Genomic DNA, 21,365 nt, shown 5'->3' on the forward strand with positions numbered 1-21,365 from the left:
ATCTGTTTCCTATCAAAACTACTTTTTGCGTGATTTTTAAGAGACCCTTTATAGCCATCGCTAGCTTAAGTCAATTACAGTCATACGCTGTGGAAAAACATATTCGCAAACTTAAACTAAAATTAAGTTAAAGACAGACAAACTAAAGTTGAAAATTTATCAATTTAATTTTCCTTCTTTCTAGGTTTTGTTTTTGTGATTTTGTTCGCTATTATATTGTGTAACTTATACATACATACATATGTATATGCATGCGTGTTAGTTTTTGTTTTTGGTTTAATAATGCTATTCAAGTATGTTAGGGTACATCGCTCAACGTTGGTTTTGGTTTTTTAACTCGGACAAAATAAAATGTAATTCTAAATCAATTTCACTAATTTACACATTCAAAATGTAAAAGTTTTACAGTAACTTGAGGGGGAATAACACAAAAATACATTTGATTTATCTCGGTTATGTACCTTGGTTATGTAATACAATGACAATTCAATAGCTGCAATTTCTATATCAAAGATGATAGAAATATTGGTAGACATATTGGTGAACGAGACATTTACAAAGAAATATTAGTAAATGTGCTTTTAACAAAGCAAGTGCCTAAGACCTAAGTCTCGAAACGGATGACAAATTGGTTGTTCTCCGACCTCAAATTACTGTGGAGAAGTCTTCATTTTGAAGCTTTTCACAACATGAAATTTTGAAAACTAGTGTATCAGAAATTAATTGTTAACAGTTTGCTTATTTAGATATCCCATCAATGCCTGTAATCGTTTCTTTATGTTTTTCTGATCGTCCAGTGTGCAACCCAGCAGAGCACTCTCGAATTTTTTGTCAATCGGTCCCAAATCTGATTCGGGAACGGCGTCCATGTGTCCAAACGGATCCATGGTGCTGCTACAGCAGGCGTTTAAATATAATTGGCATCGTTGTCGAGCAATCACGGGGTCGCCCATTTTGATCATTGTGTCGATTAAAGCGTTTATCTGACTAAGGGAATCCTCCTGGGAATTATCACGCACAGTGCGCACATTTAGCTCCACAGTGCCCAATCGTGAGCTAACCCGTTGAATGTACAACATGATCTCCTCCCGCTCGGCTGCAAAACAACGAAAATATTTATTGAAAATTAATTAACAAGCAAATATAATTTTAGCATAAAATATTTTAGAATTTGCATAAATAAGTGAAATTAATTAATAAGTCAGAAAGCCATATTATATTTTATATTTATACCCTGGCCAACATTATTATAAAATTGGCCACATGTTTGAGCTGATCGGCTTAATTAGACGAGAGGAACTAGCCATGTTTTTTTGTTATTCGTCCGTTCGTCTTGATATCTTTTTGTTTCTCATAAACTGGAACTATACCCTTAGCACAAATTATGGTTAAAAGGATTTTTTTAAAGTCGTCGTCAGAAAGTTATAGCGCTGAGAAAAACTGCCCACGTTTTATTAACTGGTCAATATGAGATATCGAATACGACGATATGCTTAGTTCATTAGGAGCTAAGAGCTAAACTAGGATCTTTCGAAGAGAATAAGCCGTTTTTTTAAAAAAAAACAAACACAGAAATTGGGTTTTCCATAATGTTTTGTTTTAAGTCGTGTAAAAGACAAAAGGCAGAAATTGCGAATCCAGCGAAGTAGAAAGAGACAGAGGTTATGTATACATGTATGTGAGATGGGATAAGGCAGTTGCAACATGTCGGCAACTCCCTTATGCAGATTGGCAGCAGTCGAAGTCAATAGTCCGTGTTCAGTAGTCAGAGGTGTCAGCAGTCAGCAGTCGAAAGGAGCAGTCAGACGACAAGCCGATAAATCCGCAAGAAAGATAACCCGAGATTTGAACGTCTGTATACATTTATGCACATGTACAAGTAGAGCCAACCCGTCCTAAAAAGTGAAGTCATCAATCTTAATAGAGAAAACGAGGGCAGGGGATAATCCGATTTAGGAGCAAGATGAAGAAATCGAAATACTGTGGGAAACGTAATCAACTCTGCCGAAAGTTAACGTCTCCCAGAGGATATGAATGTCGACCGCTGGTAAAGGCCAGCATATGGTTAAAAACTGCAAGGGTGAAAAAACTTCGGCATTGCCGAATTTAGCTTCCATGATACAGTAGATGTCAGTTATAACGATACTCACGGGACCAAAATTATTACCTAATATTGTCCAGTTATACAAGTTTAGTTACTTTTTGAAATGTTGAATATACTCTTTCCCAGTTTGGTACCTCTTGTTTGTCTTAAATATACTGTACTTAAATTAATCCTTTTTTTTAATTACCCAGGTTGTAGATATTGAAATTAGTTCGTACTGTAGTATTTTCAATTATATTTTTCGCTTTTAACAAACGAACAATGCAATGAATCAAACAATTAAACGAAGTTTAATAAATTTATTTATTTGAAATGAAGTCCCTATGCTGTACAAGGAATTGCAATCGACTGGGCTTTGAAATTAGTAAGGTTTGTAACCTGTTTGCCCATTTCTGGACAATTATCAATTTTAATTCATTTAAGGTCTTACACATTTGCTGTAAAGATGCCCCAAATGTACCTGATTGGACTTATTTCCGGACTTTTTACTGGCCACATTTTTCGAAGGTAAAAACTCGATTTGCTTACCAATACTTTTGAGTACCATCTAAGTTCAATAACTTTCCGATAAAAAAAAAACTAGAGAAACCAAATTTCGAATGTAAACTTGTAGTATTTGACACGCTGAAATCTGTCACAAAAATCGGTCCACCGACGTACCAAATTTCAAGAAAAGAAAAATTCAACTTTAAATGAAAGCCGTATAAACGGTTTTCACTAGTAACGAGGACTTTTAATCAGTCAGAAATGAGTCTTTTGCTTTTGTGTACATAGCAACACAAACTTTTCTTCATTCTAATTAGTTTAGAATGTTTCACAAAATGTTTAAATGCATTAAAATTATGTCATAAAGGTAACGTAATATTTTTATTTAATGCGTTATAACCAGCTTTTTTTTGAGAATCATTCATTTTTTTTCTAAATCAAATTGTTTCGAAGTGTTGTTGCCGAACTCACACGAGCATTTACAGTGTACATATGTGAGATGGCTGCGCTGCGGCAAAACTAGGTCCTAGTCCTTGGTGCATGGTATACCCAAGTCGGCGAGACGACTTGCATTTTTTATTAATAAATTTATTTTCATTTTATTTAACTTGTTTGTGCACCCCTTCAATAAAAGCTGTAATTTTAGATTGAGGGTTTTATGATGTACGTATATGAGTTTGTCGAAACGAGGTTACTCTCTCAAAAATACATTAATATTTTTATACCCTTGCAGAAGGGTAAATTAATTGTGGTCAAAGGTGTTCAAAACACTATATATTATATAGGAGCTATTGCTATACAAAAGGCAAAGTCACAAACAGCGACTTTTCTAAGTTACTTCGTTGTTTTCTAACCTATTGTCATAAAAATATATTTATATTGGTTAGTTCTGTAAACTTATTAATGAGTGAATTAATGAATTTGATCAAGATTAGATGGCTATATCATTTAGCCTATAGAAACGATCGATTGAAAACAGTGACTTTTATGAATAAAGGCTTTTTTTGCATTGATTAAACATTTGGCAGTTTAATATGTATATCTGTTAATGACTGTGCCAATTTTGATCAAGATCGGATGACTATATCATATAGCTCCCATAGGAATGATCGGTGGTAAACAGTGACTTTCATCAATAACTTCGTTATTTTCTAAGCTATTGTCATAAAAGTTAATGTTTTTCAGTTGAGTATATCTCCTTCAGGACTTGCTGAATTAAATCGAAATCGGATTGCTATCTTATATGTATAGCTGTCATGCAAACCGACGATGAAATGATTTATGCTCCGCATTGCTGCAGCCTAAGATTGTAGGCCTATCTTTCGCGTATGACGCTAACATTAGACGTTTAAAATAAAACGTTTATCCACATTGGTGTATATAGGTAAGAGGGGGGGGTAAAAAAAAAAACTTGCAAGAGTATACAAACTTCGGCAAGGCCGAAATTAGCCCCGGCTCTCTGGTTTCGCACTCTCTTTGTTTCGACCGCTGCTGTATTATGCAGTCTTTTCGTCTCTCTTGTAACTTTTTGTCGTTATAAGCAGTATTTTTGGTCAACATTTTTTCGTAATAAGTATGCATGGATACCAACCCAATCTTCTTGAGTGTATCGTTATAATTGGCACCGTTATAAGCGGCATCTACTGAATATTTACACACACGTATGTATGTACATATGTATGTGCTTGAATAGATATTGCGCATTTTTCTTACCTTCACTCATGTTCTGTAGCATTTCATTGCTTTTGATGAGATCCATGGACATTAAGAGGTAGTCTTTCTTCTCCTGTAAATTCAATGCGTCTTTTCGAAATCTTTCGACGCGAGCATCCAATTGATCCATAATGCTAACGAATCTGTAAAATGAGACGGATGGAAGGTCTGAATCAGTTATCTATCTATTATAATTCTGTACTACTTAACAGTTACCTCTCGTTGGCATTAAAAGGTCTATCACACGTGTTGTATGTGGGTTATGCGAGTGACATGAAAAGAAAAAGGCAGAAAATTAGAATGTGTTAGGCTGTCCAAATAAAGGTATCTTCTATACAAATAAAAACATGAACAAAATTCAGAAATGAAAAAAAAAAAATTAAGAGGCGCCCGCACAAGACCATTGAGCTTATGTGGGCGTACTCGAACAGCTACCACCAATATTTAGCACCATATGTGTATATATGCATATGTATATAAATTATATTATAGACATAATATACGTTATATGTACATATGTATGTATATATGTACATACGTGTACAATGAATAACTACGTTTTTATAAAGCAAATGAAACGAAATGGTAGCAAGTGTGAAGATAAATCAAGTAGAACAACAAAGAAAGAGGATGAAATTCCGTAAAACGGATGGTTGTATAAAAAGATAGATAGATGGATGGATGGATGGATGAAATAACAACCTGTCCATGGCTCTACTGTCGTCGACGAGTCCATATGAGCTGTTCGCACTGACACCGCCACCGTTACCGCCACCGACTGCAGAGGATGAGCTTGAGGCAAGATGGGATCCGGCCTGCAATCCTTGCAAATAATCAAAGTTCATTGATGATTCCGAGTGATAGACGTTGGCAGCGGATGAAGATAAAGCAGGGGAATTATTGCTGGGCTGGTGGTTGTGGTGATTCTCGCTTGGATGCACTGTGGGCACATCAATATCCATCTCCTGCGGCTGATCCAGAGTGAAATAAGTCTTCAGCTGCTGGTCAGGGGTACGGTTAAACTTGTCTTCAACTGAATTTGGCTTTTTCTGTCGATTTAATTTCTTGCTTTTTTTTTTTTTTTTGTTAATGTCTTAAGCTTTGTGTGTGGGTTTGATTGCTGTTCGCGCAGATCTCTCTGATTTTGTTTACTCAAACACACCGCACGCACACACACACATTGGGGCACACGCACACTCACATACACGCACGCATACACAAGCAAACTGTAAGAAAGAGATAAAATATTATTAATATAGTATTTAATTACCTATCGATTTGTGTATTGTGGTTGTTGTTGGTGCAAAATTCATTGACCAATTCAGAGTCATCATGAGCATCTGGTCTCTCTGATGGCAGCGGCACATTCCCCACTACTTCGTCACCATCGTCGCAGCGACGGCGTTTGCGGAAAATCTCGAAAAAATTCCCTAACATTTTCCTCCCACTCGGTTAGCCCCACAAAGTCTGGCCTGGTACCCCTGCCACCCACTGTATGCTCCAGAATCTTCCAGGAGCTTCGATATAATGCTCAATATCACCGTTTTGGCCTTGCGTTGTTGGGTTTATAGTTTACCTGCCGCTTCTTTCAATAATATTAATTCTCAATTCGAATTTCTCAATATTATTATTTCAAATATTTTCCTTTGAATCTTCCATATTTTGTAGTTGAAACGATTTTGCTCTGCCCCTCTTTCACTATGTTTAAATATTATGTTTTTTTTCTTGACATAGCCCTGTCGCTACTATGGTCACACGAATAAATAGTTATCTACATACGAATGTATGTAAAACGTGACCTATTCACTATACCGGTGACTTTCACGCTTAGATCAAAGCGCAACTTTGTAGCAAATATTGGGCTGTAAACGCTGTTGCCATTTTAACGGTAAATTTTAGTTCGGTTACCCGGGCCCAAAACGCGCTTTAACTATATAAATTTGGGTGGTAAATGTTTACTATTACTACTCGAGATTTCAGTGTTGAAAAGTGGAAAAATCGGGTAAAGCTAGATTTCAGTGTTGTCAAACGGTATTTTTTATTTGTCGCGCTGTTTGACTGCCCTGGTAGCCAAATATTTTAATCTAAACTCTAAAGTCGAGGAATATTCGGCTGCTCTGGCAGCCGAATATTGTATTCTAAACTATATTTGTTCTATAAAATCAAGAAATATTGTAAACTCAACAATATTTTCGTTTGTTGAGAATAGTGCGAACAAAAGATTCAAAATGCCCGCGTACTCGAGTGTCCAAAATTCGGCATTTGGCAACACCATCTCAAAATTGAACAGCTTTTTTAGCCGGAAACAGCTGCTTTTAGCTATAGTCCCGCCAAAAAAATTAATTTTCTTTTGTTAATTACTCAAAAACTACGAAATAAATCGCCAAGGCGCACCTGAAGTCGTGCTCGTGCAATTTTTCTCTTTCGTTTGATACCAAAATTATGTAGTTTAAGCGCGTTTTGGGCCCGAGTAGTAATAGTAAACATTTACCGAAAATTAATATTTTTGGCGGGACTATAGCTAAAAGTAGCTGTTTCCGGCTAAAAAAGCTGTTCAATTTTGAGATGGTGCCAGAGCAGCCGAATATTCCTCGACTTTAGAGTTTAGATTAAAATATTTGGCTACCAGGGCAGTCAAACAGTGCGCCAAATAAAAAATAGCGTTTGACAGCACTGAAATCTAGCTTTACCCGATTTTTCCACTTTTCAACACTAAAATCTCGAGTAGTAATAGTAAACATTTACCAAAAAAGCTATTCAATTTTGAGATGATGTTGCCAAATGCCGAATTTTGGATTCTTGAATACGCGGGCTTTTTTAAACTTTTGTTCGCACTATTCTCAACAAACGAAAATATTGTTGAGTTTACAATATTTCTTGATTTTATAGAACAAATATAGTTCTGAATACAACATTCGGCTGTTCGAATTTATAATTTAGAGCAAAATATTTAGCTACCAGGGCAGTCAAACAACGAGCCAAATAAAAAATAGCGTTTGCCAACTACTATTTTTATTTCTGGAGGGTAAACTTGAAGCCAGTTATGTTAAATATGTAAGTCAATTTATTTTTGTACACAACTTGGTGAACTTTAGGAATATTCCGCTGCTCTGTAATTTAAATTGAATTGAAGAGTGCAATTGATAAAAAGGCTATCGGTGTTCTCATTTTTATTTAATAATGACTATGACTAGTATTTCACTTCAAGGGTCCTCTTACACTGTAATCTGCTTAGAGTCCTCTCTTCTTCTACCAAAAGCATCTATCCTTCACTTTTTACTTTATTCTTCGCAAGCAACCACAAAATTTAAAGGTGGAAGAACAATTGACAGTCATCGTTTGTATTTCTAAAAGTTTTAAAATAAAAAGGCCTCTGCCATATAAATTAATTTAAAATAAGCTTAAAACCAATTTACAAATCAAATTTATGTTATTTTTTTCAAGATTGCCATTAAAAAACAATTTTATACATAAATAATTTTGAAAACTCGACAACCCTGAATACTAATATTGCACAATTTTTACAAAGGTGTATTAAAGTCGCCAAAATGTATGTAACCGGCAGAAAGAAGCTTCTCCGACCCATGTCCGTCTGTTCGTCCGTCTGTCCGTATGAACACTTACATATGTAGATCTCGGAGACTATAAAAGTTAGAGCCACCAAGTTTGGTATGTAGACTCGTGTAGTGTGTGAATTGGTCGAGTTTATTTCAAATTTTTGCCACGCCCCTTTGCGCCCCCTCAATTTAAAAAAAAGCTCTTATCTCATAAAGTATTCTAGCTAGAGACACCATATTTGGTATGTATATTTGCTTAGTAAATTCGCACATTATGTATTATCTGCCGTATTTGTCTACCTTATGCAATCAAATTTGGCACACTTAAATTTGATACTAATATCCAGCAAAATATCAAATTTTATTAAAATCGGACTAAAAATTGTCGAGTTATGCATATAAACGTTTTTCCATAAGGCCGGAGTTGGCCGTTGGCTGGTGGGGGCGCTAGGGTGCTCGTATGCTTGAGTGAGCGAGATACTAAGATATGCTTGTAAAAAGCATGTAAAAATGCATTTGTTTAATTAAATTAAAATATTTGCTTTACTGGTGTATGGTATACCTAAGTCGGCGAAAGGACTTACTGCATTTTTCATAAAGTTGAATTCATAAACTCATCGAAACAAAAATTATTTTTAATGATACAGATATGAAGTAAATTTTCTAAATATTAGGAACAAATCAAAAGACATCGATATTATATAAACCCCATAATTTTCATCGAATTTCAAAGCCATCGGTTTTGTAAGCGGTTCAATTTGATGCAATGTCGAAGTAAAAGATCGGGGTATGTTAAAATGAAAAACCACAGTGCATCAATTCAATGTCAATATAAATATATATGTACATATGTATATATGTATTTGTCTTTTTGTAGACCATACCTAATTTATTTTAAACTGATATAAATTACGTATATACAATGTACTCCGATAAGGGTGATAGGGGCAGTGAAGAAAAAAAATATCGAGGTTTAGTTTATATTTTTAGATGTATTGCCAAAACATCAGATGTATTCGGCCTTCATTAAATTGACACGCCCACTTCCGCCTTAATATTAAAAAAATTTTTTATACCATACACCCATAGGGTGAAATGGTATATTAATGTCGCCAAAATGTATGTAACAGACAGGAGGAAGCTTCTCCGACCCTATAAAGTATATATATTCTTGATCAGGATCAACAGCCGAGTCGATCTGGCCATGTCCGTCCGTCCGTCCGTCTGTATGAACACGCAGATCTCTGAGGCTATAAGAGCTAGACCCACCAAATTCGGTATGTATACTCGTGTATTATGTAAATGTATAGAGTTAATTGAAATTTTGGCCACGCCCCCAGGAATCACATAAAACTGGTATGTAGACCAGCTCAATAGACGCGCAGATATTGGCTATTTTAAAATTTTGCCCCGCCCCCCCGGTTTCACTAAATTTAGTATGTACACTGGCTTAGTATGCGCGCATAGTATACATCTTTTCATATTTTGCCACGCCCACTTCCGCCTCTGCAATTTAGAAAAAACAGATTTCCTCATGTAGTTTTCTGACTATCGCATCTATTTCTACCAACATACCAAATATTATTAAAATCGGACTAGAAACATGCAAAAGAAACGTGTAAATGGATTTTACTAAGCGGTCCACAAGGCCAGAATCGGTCGTTGGCTAGTGGCGGCGCCAGAGTGCTCGTGTGTTTGTAGAGTGAGCGAGATAGCACATAGTATGAAGCATGTAAAAACAATAAAAAACAAAACAAGTCCCAAAAAACAAGTACCCAAGTCGACGAGTCGACTTACTTCATTAACTATAGCAGTCAATCACAATAACTAATACTTATCGACATACTAAATTTCATTTAAGTCGAACTCGATTACGAGAGCATAAGTTTGCTGAGAAGAAGAAACCTTGATTAATTCGCGAAAAAAAACATCGGACATAAACATGTACATATGTACATACATCGATCTTAAGCCGATGTTATAAACACACAACGAGGAGGAAATTTCAAAGCCATTGACATCGATGTTTTCAAAATAGCTGACTTTTTTTCCATTTTCTGATCTATTCGATTAAATCATAAATACAAAAATTCAACTTGTACTTTTGGCCGACGTGTTAAACAGCCACAAGCCTTGATCGAAACAAGCCGCTGATGACTTCAGTGTCGATATTCTTCCTTCTTTAGAATTATTATTACATACAGGACATTTGTAGGATGTAGGATGCGATGTATAGAATGCCATAGACTTCCCCGGAACTCAATCGTGTATCCTTGTTATTTAAAGGTCCAAGGTAACTGGGCCGTTTGTCTACTGAGGACTTCATATCCTTATGTATCAAATCTTGAGAGTTATTGAGTTGAGTTTTGATGAATATTTTGACTTTATGATTTTAGCCACTTTAAAATTTTTACAAACCATACTGAATTTGTGCGGATCGACTTCATATCATATGACATTTGACATCCCCTACAAATGAAGAAGAACATAGAGACTGGGCTAAATATACGCGACTTCACTATTTAAAGTCAACATTTTGGACAGAGGTCAGCGAGAAATTGGCTGCTCTGCATGGCCACATTGTATATTTAGTCATTAAATTAAAATAAAACAATTTAGAGTCGACTGCGGAGTTAAGAAAGTTTTAATTGTCGGGGTAACTGCAGATTTCTAGCACACAAGGCCGTACGAGACCATTGACAGCTTTTGGTGACGACATCAAAGTAGTAGTAGAAAGGACACTGCTGCAAAGTGGCGTGGCCTTTGACACAGTAAATAAAGAACTCACATCGCTTCATATGCGGATACAAATGCTGGCCATAGGCAGGACAATGGATGAACTCATTGGCCGTATTTCCGTCCCCAGGCGGACTTGAGTTGCCATTACCAGTCGAATCTGGGGGCGTCTGCTCACCCCCAACGGTGCACTGCGCTCTCTCTGGAATGTCGCATTTACCAGTGATCGCATTCCAATGCAACTCCTCACTGCACTCCTGCAATATGGCCTGGCCGTAGTAGCAAATATAATAATTGCCACAACTGGTGGAGCTGCCTATATAGACAATCCGATCGTTTGACTGCAATGGCGACAGATTTGCACAGTAAGAAGCGGCATCAGTTACCAGGTCATTTGTTTGCTCGGTATCCGAAGGATTTTGGGAGATCGTATTGGTGGCATTGCTGCAACGCACATTTTCAGCGGCGTCGCAAAGTCTGCTCTCTGTATTGAATAGCATGGTGCTGGGACAAGAAGCTAGCACTGCATCCCCATTTTCCATGCACAGAAAGAACATTCTGCAGTCCTCGGGGTGCTCAACGAACTCACCGAACAAGTGATTCGTGCACAAATTGCTGGCACTTTGGCGAATGGTCACCGAATTGGTTGGCTTGAAAGGTTTCCATCCAGTACCTGCAGCCGGAGCAGCCCAATCTGACACTACTCCAGCGAAAGTCACCAGAGCCACTAAAATGTAATGAAATAAACATTTGTACATTCAAAGACTCACTTAAATATGGACTCAAATAGCGTATAGCACCTAGATAGAAATAGTTCCGAATCATCTTCAAGGCAATTTTATTCTAATTTCGACAGATCTTTTGAACTTATATTGTCGACTTGCCATAACAGAAGAATAAGTCGTCTTCTGTCTACCTCTTCGCCCAACATCAGGTAATTAACATTTTTCAACTGCGTGTCAATCAAAGATGATAACAACTAACCAACTGACAGTATTTTGCCAAAAAAAAAAAAAAAGAAGAAGAACTATGTAGATAAAATATTTTCTAATTGGCCCTACTGCATTATTAATTTTTCACCACTCACACGAAAACATATTCACAGTCTCACCTGCAGAAAACTAAAACTTTGCGATTAGCTCGCATAAATAAAAAAAAAACGAACAACAATAACAATAACAAAATTAATTATGTTGGCAAAAAAAATTGGCTCATTTCTGTGAAGATGTTTCCAGTACAAACGCATGGTTCAAGGTTCACGTTGTTTTACAGATATGGAATATACATAGTATTGAGTGTTATCACTTATCATAAGACCTATGATTCATTAAGAATTGTAGTGTATTGTGATCGGTTTTTGGCTAAGATGGCCTTGAAATAGAGACCATGCGAAGTAAAGGGCATTTCATCATTCATGGCTAATATATAGTAAAAGGCCGTTTGCGAAACGTCTTTTGAAAACTCCAACCTGTTCAGTCGATTATATGTATATACAAAGGTATGGTGTTATATAATCAAATCTGCGTCTGCCGAAATGTCGAAAATCACAAGAGGTAGAGCCCGGTGAATTGGGAATTGCCCAAACCATAAACAGGAATAAGGGAAATGCATTGACTTACAAACTTAGCTGAACCTTTCTTATACATTTACATATTTGCCATGATAAGCAACCGTTTTAGCATAGGAAGACATAAAATGAATCCTTATCCCTTATCCCTTACAACATTTTCTCAACGCATTTAGGAATTTTGGGAATCGGCGATTTTGTATTTCAAATAAATGCATTTAATGTATCAAGTTTGATGCTAATATACAATACATGTTGTAGGCTTATATTATTATTTGATTAATATATTTGTTTAAACTAGACCCTTGATCTACTATTATAGCATTTAGCGTGATTAATTTCCATGCACGAACGCTTCTCGTAGTCCCAGCCAAACGAGAAAGGACATTGTTGCACCATCAGGTATCCCTTGTTGCAATTATAGAAATAGTTGCAGTTATCCAAATGCGGATAGACATCCACAACATGGGCCTTGCATTGCTCGCGAGCACCTATGTTTGTGGCCTGTGAAGGATGCAGAAGAAGAACATGTTGAATATTGATTCGAATTTCACCACAATTCACCACAAACCAGGCATTTGGCGTTCTCGGGTCGATCACATTTGCCCGTCGAGGGATTAAAGTGCAGCTGGGGGGAACAGCTCATGACCTGCGTTTGGCCATGGTAGCAAATGAAATAATCCGTACAAGAATTGGGATTTGGAAGCAGGACGATTTGGTTTAATTTGTCCTGAGTTGGACATACAGTGGCTACAACAATGACAGAGGGTGTGGCGGTTGAAATTATATTTGAAGGCAATGCATTGGATGGGGCTGGTGATATTGCCGAGGATTGAGTAGAAACAGCTATGGAAGTGGGCAACAAGGTTGTGTTCTGTACCACCACTTCCTGTTCTGGCCTTCCTTCTATTGGTTCTGACTCCGGCTCTGCTTGCACAGCTGAACCCGTGCGACAGTCCATGTCGAGCATTAGCTCACAAACTTGGTCCTGGGCATTGAAATAATCACCCTCTCCACACTCTCCCTCAAAGGAATCCTCTCCCTCACAGGCGATATAATGGGCGCAGCTTTTTGAGGAAGCTATATACATGCCGTTGTTGCTCTCATTGCACTCCTCGAATATATCACCGAGGCATCCGAGAAGTAGGGTACATAATCCAAAGAGCCACAAAAATGACATGGGCGACAGCATGTTGACACTGAGGTTTCTAAACGAAGACTACGCTCTGCAGTGCTGAGCTCGATGTACTTGGTTTTTTGTTGACGTTGTTTGCTTAAATTAGTTTTCGACTCAGTTATCAGAAATTAATTTGCTTAGAAACATGTCTTTATTTTGGGGAAATCTTACATTTGATAAGGTTATGTTGCTACTGTAATACATTGACCTTGGATCGCATCAAAATGAAAATTCTGCGGGCACTGTTGCAGGAGTAAATAACCTGCTATACAATGGTAATAATAGTTTGGATTCGCTGGATACGGATAAACAGCGTTGTCTCCCTTGATCTTACAAAGCAGTTGGAAATCAGTGGAAGGTAACTCTGTGGTTGTCTTTACCGCACGGCTTGTGGATTTAGTCGTAGACATATTTCCTATCTTTGAGGTTGTTGTAGTTTTCGGAGTTGTGGGGATCACTGTTGGTGGGACTGTTGTTATTAGGGTCGGTGGTGTTGTCGGTGCCGCAATCGGTGGTTGTAACGTGGTAGACTCGGACTCGGATCGGTAGCATTCAACGGGCTCAAGACAATCTCCATTGCAGTAAAAGGAGTCTTCGCCATTGCAATAGACAAATTCACTGCAATCTGGATTGGAATTTTGTATGCGGGAGATGATAACTCCTTCGCATTCCTGCAGAACTTCGGCCTGTAGTCCTCCCGGCCCTGCCATTAGGCCAAGAAGCGGTAACAAAACTTTCCACATCCACAGAAATTCGAAGAACTGTTGCGTCGATTCCCCAATAACACTCGCTTTATAAGTGGAGCAAAAATCTAACAATGTGATAAGATGCACACGCTACTTAAATACTTCGTTTTAAAATCAATTTATTGTATTGTATCTTAGTGTCTGAAAGATTTGATACAACATGGAACTTAATTAAATGAACAATTCGCCATTAGGCCTGTACAGGTGCCATTGTCCGTATTGAACGAGTAGCAGAAGGGACACTGTTCTACCAGAAGATATCCATTGATGCAATTATAGTAGTAATTACTGTTATTGGGATAGGGATACTTTCCCGTAACGCCTGATTGGCACCTTTGACGCACTTCCGCTGAGCTAAGGGTGCTATTATTGTTAGTACTGCTCGTTGTACTAACATTAGCAGCCGGTGTTGTGGGTGTTGCAGTTGTTGTTGCTATCGTTGTTGTTGTTGTAGCATTGCAGAAATAAGTTTCACTACAGTTTCCAGTGTCCACACAATATTGGGAATCACTGCCGTTGCAATATATGTAGCCGTATGAGCAATTCGTTAGCGTATTAGTGATTAATCCGACTTGGTCATCACATTCCGGGATATTTAGACCGATGATGCCAACGGCAAAAACGCCGCACAGAATGAACAAAACGACTTTAATGCGTTGGGACTGGCTCATCTTCGATGTGTGTACAGACCAGGGACGGGTATCTAGCTTTTTATAGCTCAGAGAAGTGTCTTTTAAATTAGTTATATTTAATTAATCGACTCATGTAAGTAACTTATCAATTTATCAACTAAACAAAGAACATAGCTCTAATAAAATTCTTCGCTACGCTTATTTCGCTTTTTATCTAGTGTGTTTTTTTGGGTTTAAGTTTTTTTTTTTTTTTTTTTTTTTTGTTGAGTGTTTAAGGATTGCTCATTGATTACAGAGAAAGGGAAAACCCGTATCTTATTTGATTTCGATTATGAATTAAACTAGGAGGATCCCTGAAAACAACTTTAATCAGTACATATGTAGGTACATCTATAAAGACATACATACGTAGCTTACATGGACCCTTTCCTCCCGCCATCATCAGTCCGGATTACGTCCGGCGTGAATTGCCATAACACTCGGCCACATTAATTTGCACACAACTTCGTCTCTGGACATCCCAGCCGTAGTAGAAGGGGCATTGCTGAAGCGTCAGGAAGCCCTTGATACAGTAATAAAAGTAATTGCAATTGTCCGGATGCGGAAAGAAGTCCGTCATGGTCGGCAAGCACTTATGTGCCGAAGGACGTTCAAGCTAAAAGAGCAAACAGATTAGGATTTAACGGATCAATGGATTAGTTTTACTTCGATTTCCTACCAGACAATGAGCCTTTTCTGGATAATCGCATTGGCCTGTAAAGGAATTGAAATGCAATTGATCGGTACAATGCATCTCCATGGCATGTCCATGATAGCAGAGATAATAGTCCGTGCATGAGTCATTGCTCGGCATGAGTATCACTTGGCTGGGATCATCAGTGATGGGACAAGTGGGCTTCACCACGGGAGCTATGTTGAGGAAATCCACTTCGGCATTAGGCTCAGTCACAGTTGGCGGTGTTGGCTCGTCGGGTCGAGTTGACGGCCTTGAAGTGCTTGGAGCCACTTCTGGTTGCTCCTCCTCTTCCTCCACCTGCTCTTCGTCATCGGGCTCCTCTATCGGTGGTTCGTCCACCTCGTCTAGGAAGCAGCGAACATTTTCTCGAGCATCACAGCTACCCGAATCCGCATCAAAATACTCTCCATCATCACAATCCCCCCTGCCGGAATCTTCACCCATGCAATACACATAGGATTGGCAGCTCTCCCAGCTTTGCACATACGTGCCATCTTCTTCATCGGCGCACTCGTCGAAGATTTCCGCCCTAACTGCCCTGTGATTCCATAACAGGCCAACTCCTACGACTAAGAAACACAAAAGATATTTGCACATTTCGTTACGACGATTTCGGTTCTTCTACTGAAGCCACCCCATGGTATTTGCATCATATTTATGGCAACTTTTTTCGTCCCAAAATTCAGCCATTCTACAAGCAATTCTTTTTAGTCTAATTAATAAAAAAAACAAAATTGAAACTGAAACATTGCTTATCACACCTCACTAGGCCTTCGAGATATTTCTCAAAAATATTGATGACAATTGACAGATAGCAAAGGGCGACCATGAATCATTAGATAGCATATCATATGCGTGAGTTGCGTTCCCGACTACATACATACATACTTACATACATACTTACATAAATATATCTGCAATTATGTCATCATTACATTTTGATTTTGTTGTTGTTTTTCTTCTTTTTAGATTATTATTATTTTGATTTTTGCTGAACATTCGTGTTTGTATGAGTGTATATGTATACATGTTTACATAAGCCACAAAACTTTTTATACCATGCACTCATAGGGTTAAAAGGTTCATGTATATTAAGGTCTCCAAATTGTATGTAACAGTCTCGTATGTACATAGGTACATTCCTGACCAGCAGCAAGTTACATGACTACCTATCCGTCTGTCCGCATAGACAGCTAGATCTCTAGAACTTCGTATGTAAGGAGATCAAGTTTTTGTCATATTAAAATCGGATTAGCCAGATTATGCGTAAAAACGTTTTTTATTAGCCGGGTCAGTTAAAAGCGGAGTGCTAATGTGCTGTGGGCAGGATAGCATATGGATTAATTTGGTTTTTCAAGTTACAACAGTTCGTTTACTTGGTGCATGGTATGCCGAAGTCGGCTAGACGACTGACTTAATTTAAATTAATATTCAATATGCTCACAACAACAACGAAAAAAAAAAACCGTCAAAAGCGTGAAAAAACAACGCAACAGAAATCATTGACCTCAACACAAACACCGCATTGGCCGTATTTTTGCTTATGAAGATTGAGAGTCAAAGAAATGAATTGGCGGCTATGCTCAGCTAAGAGGTAAATACAATAATTTTGCAATGTCATGGCAACGACTTAAATGATACCCTGTATGCTACCAAACACTCCAAATCTCTAGGAAGAGGAAGATTATCTGCAGATCCGTCCGTTTTACGATATCACGATCAAATTAAAACATCCATTTAAAAGGGCCTTCAAATTATGAAATTCGCAGAATGTGAAATCTTTCAAATGAAAGTTCTGCCGGACCAGTATTATCTAGGATGGTTATCGCTTGAAGAGGGGAATCAGTTGATAGCTTGAAGTCACTTAATACAGTTTTCAACTGATAAAAGTCATAATTAGCCATGGTCTATGTGGTCTGCCCACAATAGTACATACATACATACATACATACATATGTACATACATACATACATACATACATAGATAGTAAGAATTTAACCCAATCAGTTTTTAGGGACCAATATTTTCAATCTGTGTATGTCCTCTTGACGCTTTCTTATCGAAATTTCAGAGCATACATAACTCGGTACGTGTGGCCGGCTCTTTCTCCCTTGGTCTCTCTGTTATGATATAAATCACAAGAAACTTGTGATTTGACTGCGGGAATTTTTCATACCAATATACTCATATAAATATTTCTAGTTTTTTGTTCTTATTCCTCCTTTTGGTTCTTTGAATTTTGCTTGATCATGGCAGACCATTGAGTGGACTAGAAGAATTTGCACACAAAATCTAATTTATTGTCAAGCATTTCTAAAATAAAAACGATAAGACAAAGACTACCAAGCCGAAGCCTGGTCATTCTTTATCGTGCACCTGTAAGAAACTGAAATAAATATATATGCTTATTTATATATGTATGTATGTTTGGTTATACATACATATATACACACATACATATAAATGTATGCATTAAATACATACAGTGCACTGTATAAAAATAAACAATATTGAAATTGTTTAAACAAGTGCAGACGTAACCAATTTTTTACTTGTAAACGATAATATATTTGCTTTAAACTGACAGATGGACAATAATAACGGATGAAAATATATATCAAACAAAGGGTCTCTCAATGCACACGACGACGAACACGAGAACTCCAATGCCTAGGAGAATGAATGGCAACAGGTATGGCAACAGGTATGAATATGGGAATGAGGGACTCCTGTGTGGACTCAGTTGTAAAGACGAAACGAAATATCTGTTTACTTTCATCTAGATATAAATGACTTAAATTGTGTATTTAACTTACCATACACATGTGTCAATTTCATTGTTTAGCTTTTTGGGGAAAAACGACAATGTCGAGATCAATTTCACACCAAAATTCTTTATTATTTTCTTCTTCTCCTTTCTAACCAAAGGACCAATCCGACTTTGGCCGTGCCAAAGTCTGTATACCCTTGTAAATGATTCTTTACTTTTTTCTATAGGTGACTGCACCTTTGTCATATGTTGTAGGAAAAGTCATCCGATTTCGATCAAATATGGCAAAATTACATCTCATTCTGTGTTCTAATTAATTAAATAACTATTTTGGTGATAATCACAAAAGAAACAGGAAAGTATTCAACAAGATTATTTCTCTGCCTGTTGTTTCAATGTGAGCTATACATATGAAATCCCAAATTCTTCTTATCGAACTATCTGCAGAAACCAGATACAGTATTGATCTAAAGCTATATGAACGACCGATCGTCAAATCTTTACTTATTATACTTTTTAATTTTAAATTTATAATAATCTCGTGGGAAACAACATAGTAAGTGATCGTTTTTTTAATCGCTTCGTTTTTAAGTGATCCAAGATGAAGAGGGCCAGGATTATTTCGGCACTTTTAACAATCTAGAAGGATATTTTGTTGATCCAGACCAGCAAATAGATGGCCGAATAAGGATTGTTTTGCTGTTGAAGAATTCGGATATGCCGTATAAGGTTAAAGATGGTCTACATTTTTAACCAAATTTCATTTGAGAAAATCACTTATGCAGGGTATAAATTGTATTTAGAACTTCCTCGCATATCCCAACAACTAGTGACTGGCAAAAAGAACAGTGGATACCCAACAAACCAGAAGGGCATCCGAAACAACCAATAGATTAGAGACGTGCAGGAGAATTGCAGTGTATCATACATTTTGGAGAAAAAGAATGACAAAAGGTAACGAGAGGAAGTTAACTTTGGATGGCTTAAATGGCCAATTTTAAGGCTTGAGCTTGGGGAGTGGCTTGGGATCTCTTCAATGTTTTGAATAGTCAACAAGTTGGATCTCATGAAATTTAAGCCTCATCCAAGCAGTGTAGATATTTAAGTGTTCAAACTTGAAAGCGATTTTTGAAGTCCGGGAAAATCCTAGCGTAAAAACTATTCGACAGATCGTTTACAAACTTTTTAAAGTAATTTTGCATGCCAAACAATTTTATTTCGAGAAATAAAACTATCTGAGATAGCCACAGGATAATATTGAAACTTTTGCATATGTTTTGATTTGGTTTTTTTGTCCGCCCAGATTCGCTATATAGAATTTAAAATTTCACCAACAATTAGATACTTCAAAAATCATAAAATAACCCAAATAATTCATAAATATCTACACAAAAACGGGTGAGAATGTGGTTTTCACAAAGAAGTTGGTTTAGTTCTACCTTTTACTTACACTTTTCTTTAAACGTTTCCAAGATACATGTACATACATACATCTGTAGCTAATTATAGCCTTACATTAAACATGAAAACAATGTACAGAATAAATAAAAGTTATAAATTTACCTTATCGTTTCACTTTTCGCTACGAAAGCATTGTCTCGTAAATTTCTATTTTCGGTTTTCATACAGTGGCGGCAAAAAATTTGAGACATCAATTGTGTGTGTACATACATATGTACATAATATGTCGTCGGTTTATGTGTAGGTAAAATATATGCTAAAGAGAATATTTGCCGATAACGCCCTGCTGTGAATGGCTAATGATTTCTTTTTGTTTTTGAGGGAGTAATTCATTTCCTCAAGGCAAAGATAAGCATTTAATGTACCATTGTTGATATCTAGGTCCTGTAGCGAAATTATCATCAACTAGAAATTTATGTACACACATACATATGTATGTACATATGTATATGTATATGTACATATGCATGCAAATGTGTGTGTAAAAAGTATGTAAGCGAAATCCATGGCAAACGACCATTCAACTTGATATTAAGACCCTTTCGATAAATGTATTTTTTTCGGCTATAACAATAGCCGAATAATATTGCGGGACCGAGAAAGAAGCACTTAATCCGATGCTCAGCAACTAACTAAATAATAGTGTTAAATGAAGTATGTATGTGAATTAGTCGTCCTACCATCTTTGGTATACCGTGGATCAAGTAAAACAAAAATTTCGAAAACTTGATAAGCGTTTCACATCACAAAATATTGCTTTTGTAGTCCCCGAGATATTAGTGTTCACACGGATCGAGTTGCCTGTCGGTGCTGAGCAAGAATACAAATATACGAGGTCAGAAGCGATTCCGTCTTTATTACAACCTTTAAACATTTCAAAGCTTGTTGAATATTTAAATTTATGGGCCATTTTTAAATTCTTTTTTATATCCTTGTAATGCCTTTAACTGATATTTTCTTCATGTAGAGGTTTCAAACCTTTAAATTTTTTCTGGAAAAAAAAAGTATAAAGTCTCGATTTTTTGTATAGTGGTGCAATCACATCATTAACATCGAAAAGACAAAACCTAAGCTAACTGAATATTCGACGGAGGAAAAGTTAGCACGGACTTTTAGTTTTCATTCATCTCATATCATCGAGGAAGTCATTAGAATTTCAAGTCAAATGTTAGCTTTAGAGCCATGACAGGCATCTAATCACTAAAACAAAACAGAATAAAAAAAAATACATACATATGTACATATATAAAATTCTGGCATAATTCTAAATTATTCTTTATAGATTAAAATGTTATTGCAGATACATAAATATTATTTGTTGTCGCTCCAGACGAACAGACCCTACTTTTATTTCTTCTTCTTCATCATATATGTACACCCAAAAGTTGTATTTGTATTTTTTTCCCTCGAACACTAAACCTAAACTCACACCCGTTTTTTTTTTTTATGTGATTCACAAATCAAATAATATTATACATATGTACGTACATACATACATACATACATAATAATAATGAAAAGAAAAATAACAAATAAAAAAAAAAGTTGTCAGTGGCGAAAAATATTTGTGCCAGAGCCAAAAGATACAAATGTATCTCCCTCCCTCTCGCCATGTACGAGTTATATACTATATAACTGTAAAAACCACTTGAAGTGACGCTGGCGGCGCTGGCAGTGAT

The 21,365-nt window shown here is 36.8% G+C and overlaps 6 protein-coding genes across 7 annotated transcripts; all 6 read right to left on the minus strand.

Moving 5' to 3' along the window:
• Window positions 1-143: 143 nt before the first annotated feature.
• LOC137583730 (BAG family molecular chaperone regulator 2) lies at window positions 144-6,045 on the minus strand. Of its 2 annotated transcripts, XM_068298840.1 has the most exons (5): window positions 5,880-6,037; window positions 5,006-5,529; window positions 4,520-4,540; window positions 4,304-4,446; window positions 144-1,096 (listed from the first exon to the last, which is right to left on the minus strand). In XM_068298840.1, the coding sequence occupies exons 2-5, from the start codon at window positions 5,263-5,265 to the stop codon at window positions 720-722; spliced, it is 801 nt and encodes a 266-aa protein (XP_068154941.1). In that variant the 5' UTR covers window positions 5,266-5,529; window positions 5,880-6,037; the 3' UTR covers window positions 144-719. The 2 variants fall into 2 exon arrangements, with proteins under 2 accessions (XP_068154941.1, XP_068154942.1); XM_068298841.1 differs by lacking the exon at window positions 5,006-5,529 and having other exon boundaries at window positions 5,574-6,045.
• A 4,448-nt stretch (window positions 6,046-10,493) lies between these two features.
• On the minus strand, window positions 10,494-11,421 carry LOC137583733 (probable chitinase 10). Its single transcript, XM_068298845.1, has 2 exons — window positions 11,367-11,421; window positions 10,494-11,323 (listed from the first exon to the last, which is right to left on the minus strand). The coding sequence occupies exons 1-2, from the start codon at window positions 11,419-11,421 to the stop codon at window positions 10,494-10,496; spliced, it is 885 nt and encodes a 294-aa protein (XP_068154946.1).
• A 1,039-nt stretch (window positions 11,422-12,460) lies between these two features.
• Window positions 12,461-13,355, minus strand: LOC137583734 (uncharacterized). Its single transcript, XM_068298846.1, has 2 exons — window positions 12,735-13,355; window positions 12,461-12,667 (listed from the first exon to the last, which is right to left on the minus strand). Exons 1-2 carry the CDS (start codon window positions 13,353-13,355, stop codon window positions 12,461-12,463), a joined length of 828 nt encoding a protein of 275 aa, XP_068154947.1.
• A 167-nt stretch (window positions 13,356-13,522) lies between these two features.
• LOC137583752 (uncharacterized) lies at window positions 13,523-14,083 on the minus strand. The gene has a single exon (XM_068298864.1). The coding sequence runs from the start codon at window positions 14,081-14,083 to the stop codon at window positions 13,523-13,525; it is 561 nt and encodes a 186-aa protein (XP_068154965.1).
• Window positions 14,084-14,253: 170 nt separating this feature from the next.
• Window positions 14,254-14,757, minus strand: LOC137583735 (chondroitin proteoglycan 1). The gene has a single exon (XM_068298847.1). The coding sequence runs from the start codon at window positions 14,755-14,757 to the stop codon at window positions 14,254-14,256; it is 504 nt and encodes a 167-aa protein (XP_068154948.1).
• Window positions 14,758-14,976: 219 nt separating this feature from the next.
• obst-H (obstructor-H) lies at window positions 14,977-16,051 on the minus strand. The gene is made up of 4 exons (XM_068298863.1): window positions 15,725-16,051; window positions 15,437-15,682; window positions 15,136-15,373; window positions 14,977-15,071 (listed from the first exon to the last, which is right to left on the minus strand). The coding sequence occupies exons 1-3, from the start codon at window positions 16,049-16,051 to the stop codon at window positions 15,170-15,172; spliced, it is 777 nt and encodes a 258-aa protein (XP_068154964.1). The 3' UTR covers window positions 14,977-15,071; window positions 15,136-15,169.
• Window positions 16,052-21,365: the final 5,314 nt, after the last annotated feature.

Source organism: Drosophila tropicalis, unplaced genomic scaffold (assembly GCF_018151085.1).
Source record: "Drosophila tropicalis isolate 14030-0801.00 unplaced genomic scaffold, ASM1815108v1 contig_87, whole genome shotgun sequence".
NCBI lineage: Eukaryota > Metazoa > Arthropoda > Insecta > Diptera > Drosophilidae > Drosophila > Drosophila tropicalis.

Coding starts and splice junctions, on each gene's coding strand:
- LOC137583730 (XM_068298840.1), bottom strand. CDS start 5,265: ATGGATATTGATGTGCCCACAGTGCATCCAAGCGAGAATCACCACAAC. Junction 4,541..5,005: donor GACAGTAGAGCCATGGACAG/GTTGTTATTTCA, acceptor CACGTGTGATAG/ACCTTTTAATGCCAACGAGA. Junction 1,097..4,303: donor GCTACAGAACATGAGTGAAG/GTAAGAAAAATG, acceptor GTTGTTTTGCAG/CCGAGCGGGAGGAGATCATG.
- LOC137583733 (XM_068298845.1), bottom strand. CDS start 11,421: ATGATTCGGAACTATTTCTATCTAGGTGCTATACGCTATTTGAGTCCA. Junction 11,324..11,366: donor CTATTTGAGTCCATATTTAA/GTGAGTCTTTGA, acceptor ATTACATTTTAG/TGGCTCTGGTGACTTTCGCT.
- LOC137583734 (XM_068298846.1), bottom strand. CDS start 13,355: ATGCTGTCGCCCATGTCATTTTTGTGGCTCTTTGGATTATGTACCCTA. Junction 12,668..12,734: donor CCGAGAACGCCAAATGCCTG/GTTTGTGGTGAA, acceptor CATCCTTCACAG/GCCACAAACATAGGTGCTCG.
- LOC137583752 (XM_068298864.1), bottom strand. CDS start 14,083: ATGTGGAAAGTTTTGTTACCGCTTCTTGGCCTAATGGCAGGGCCGGGA.
- LOC137583735 (XM_068298847.1), bottom strand. CDS start 14,757: ATGAGCCAGTCCCAACGCATTAAAGTCGTTTTGTTCATTCTGTGCGGC.
- obst-H (XM_068298863.1), bottom strand. CDS start 16,051: ATGTGCAAATATCTTTTGTGTTTCTTAGTCGTAGGAGTTGGCCTGTTA. Junction 15,683..15,724: donor AAGAGGAGGAGCAACCAGAA/GTGGCTCCAAGC, acceptor CGACCCGACGAG/CCAACACCGCCAACTGTGAC. Junction 15,374..15,436: donor CAGAAAAGGCTCATTGTCTG/GTAGGAAATCGA, acceptor TTGCTCTTTTAG/CTTGAACGTCCTTCGGCACA.